Below are 1919 nucleotides of genomic sequence, written 5' to 3' on the forward strand. Positions count from 1 at the left end.
CTTCCTTAGTGGAGGGTTACACTTCCTTAGGTGGGGTCAGAAAAAAAGCGGCGCGGGCCAAGGGATGTGCTGGCCGCGGCTTCCCGCCGACCCCATTGGCCCGGGACGGCGAACCGCGGCCAGTGGGGGCCGCGATCGGCCGAACCTGCCGCGTCAGCAGGTAAATAAACTGGCCCGGCCCGCTAGGGTGCTTACCCTGGCGAGCCGCGTGCCAAACGTTGCTGACCCCTGAACTAGATAGTACTACTTGTTTGTTTTATTATTCTAAATTAAACTATTTTCCCTTTCTTTCTGAAGAATATGGATTGTGTTCCATTGCCTTACAAAACAAGCTCTATCTTGTGGGTGGACAAACCGCAATCACTGACTGCTATGACCTAGAACAAAATGAATGGAGGCAGATGGCGCATACGATGGAAAGAAGGATGGAATGTGGTGCAGTTGTCATGAATGGATGCATCTATATAACAGGAGGATATTCCTATTCAAAAGGAACATATCTGCAAAGTATTGAGAAATACGATCCTGAGCTTAATAAATGGGAAGTAGTCGGCAATCTTCCCAGTGCTATGCGTTCACATGGTTGTGTCTGTGTGTACAATGTCTAACACAATCTGAATATTATATGTCTGTTGCAATAGATAAGCAATTACAGTATCTGTACCAGTACAGATTACCTCTTCAGCAATGTATTTAATACAACCCATCACTCACATTTAATATAAATCTGTATACAAACCTGTATTTATTAAAATTCACTTCATATAATATAAACGCGGTGACAATACTTTTGTATAATTTCATTTTCAAAATAAATTTACCAGTTATTGTTTGTCAAAAAGGTTTACAAATCATCTTTACAAAATTACTCCTTATATGTCCACAGGAAGTATATGTAAAAAGACTAAGTTGTATTAATTAACCACTGGAGGGAACCATGCTCAAGGTTTTGTCACATTGCTAAGAGGACTAAAAAACAAAAGATTTTGCACTTCTATGGACTGCTTGGTTTTCAAGTGAAACATTTAATAATTTGAATGTGGCTATTAATACTTATTGTTTAGTGACTGTCACAAGCTGATTGACTTGTTAGGATATTTTGCTAGTCCGCTTTCAAATCCCCATACAAAACATAGGTAGAAGGCGTTTGCCCTAGTGCTCTAGAAGTAAAATAATGCTCTATGATACTAAAGATTCAAGTTTGAGACATGTGGTCATTCCTTTATTCCTGTATTGAAAAGGCACTTAGGGAGTGTCGGAGAATAACAGAGTTCTCACTTTTTGTTTGGGTACAGCAAGTCAGATACTTTATTTTCTCTTAATTGCATAGAGGGAGAGAGCTAAACAGGTCTCTCAACAGGTAAACAATTACAGCAAATTTATACCTTTTGTTACAGACAATAATGAGCAACAGCTGCATTTTGTTTATACATAGGTCATTCTGATATCTTGTTTTGCTCACTAATGTAGACTCAGTCTACATTCCACATTATCTACACAAGGTCGCAACAACTTCTCACACAGTTCTTTCCCACTCGCCTCACACATTCCTCGCTTCTACAAATCTCGCGTTATTAGGGTTACAGTTAGCCTGACTCTTGCTAACAAACTGTCATGCATTGCAATCCCCTTCCTGTCAGTTCTTTCTCTGCTTCCACAGGCGCAATGGGAGAGGGCCTCACATTGCTCCACAATGACCTCCTCTCAAGCTGATTCAGGAATATTGTTGATTGACTCCAGATAATGCTATATCCTTGATTGCAGGATTGGTTAAGATACATGTCTTTTAGAGTAGAAAAGACTGGCAGGGAATCTATTGACCCTTTGAGGTACAAACACCTCTGGTACAGACTAGAAGAACAGAATGATATTTTATATAATTGTTTTCACACCAGGATCTCCAAAAGCACTAAACATGA

At 40.1% G+C, this 1919-nt stretch overlaps 1 protein-coding gene across 1 annotated transcript in view; it reads left to right on the top strand.

Annotated features, from left to right (window-relative positions):
- KLHL23 (kelch like family member 23) overlaps positions 1-1254 on the top strand; it is an 11845-nt gene extending 10591 nt beyond the window's left edge. Inside the window, exon 4 of the mRNA XM_026647771.1 lies at positions 298-1254. Within this exon, the coding sequence (XP_026503556.1) occupies positions 298-608 (311 nt within the window). The 3' untranslated portion in view covers positions 609-1254. The remainder of the gene's footprint in view (positions 1-297) is intronic.
- Positions 1255-1919: the final 665 nt, after the last annotated feature.

This window comes from Terrapene carolina, unplaced genomic scaffold (assembly GCF_002925995.2).
Source record: "Terrapene carolina triunguis isolate 2854851 unplaced genomic scaffold, T_m_triunguis-2.0 Scaffold62, whole genome shotgun sequence".
In the NCBI taxonomy this organism is placed as follows: domain Eukaryota; kingdom Metazoa; phylum Chordata; order Testudines; family Emydidae; genus Terrapene; species Terrapene triunguis.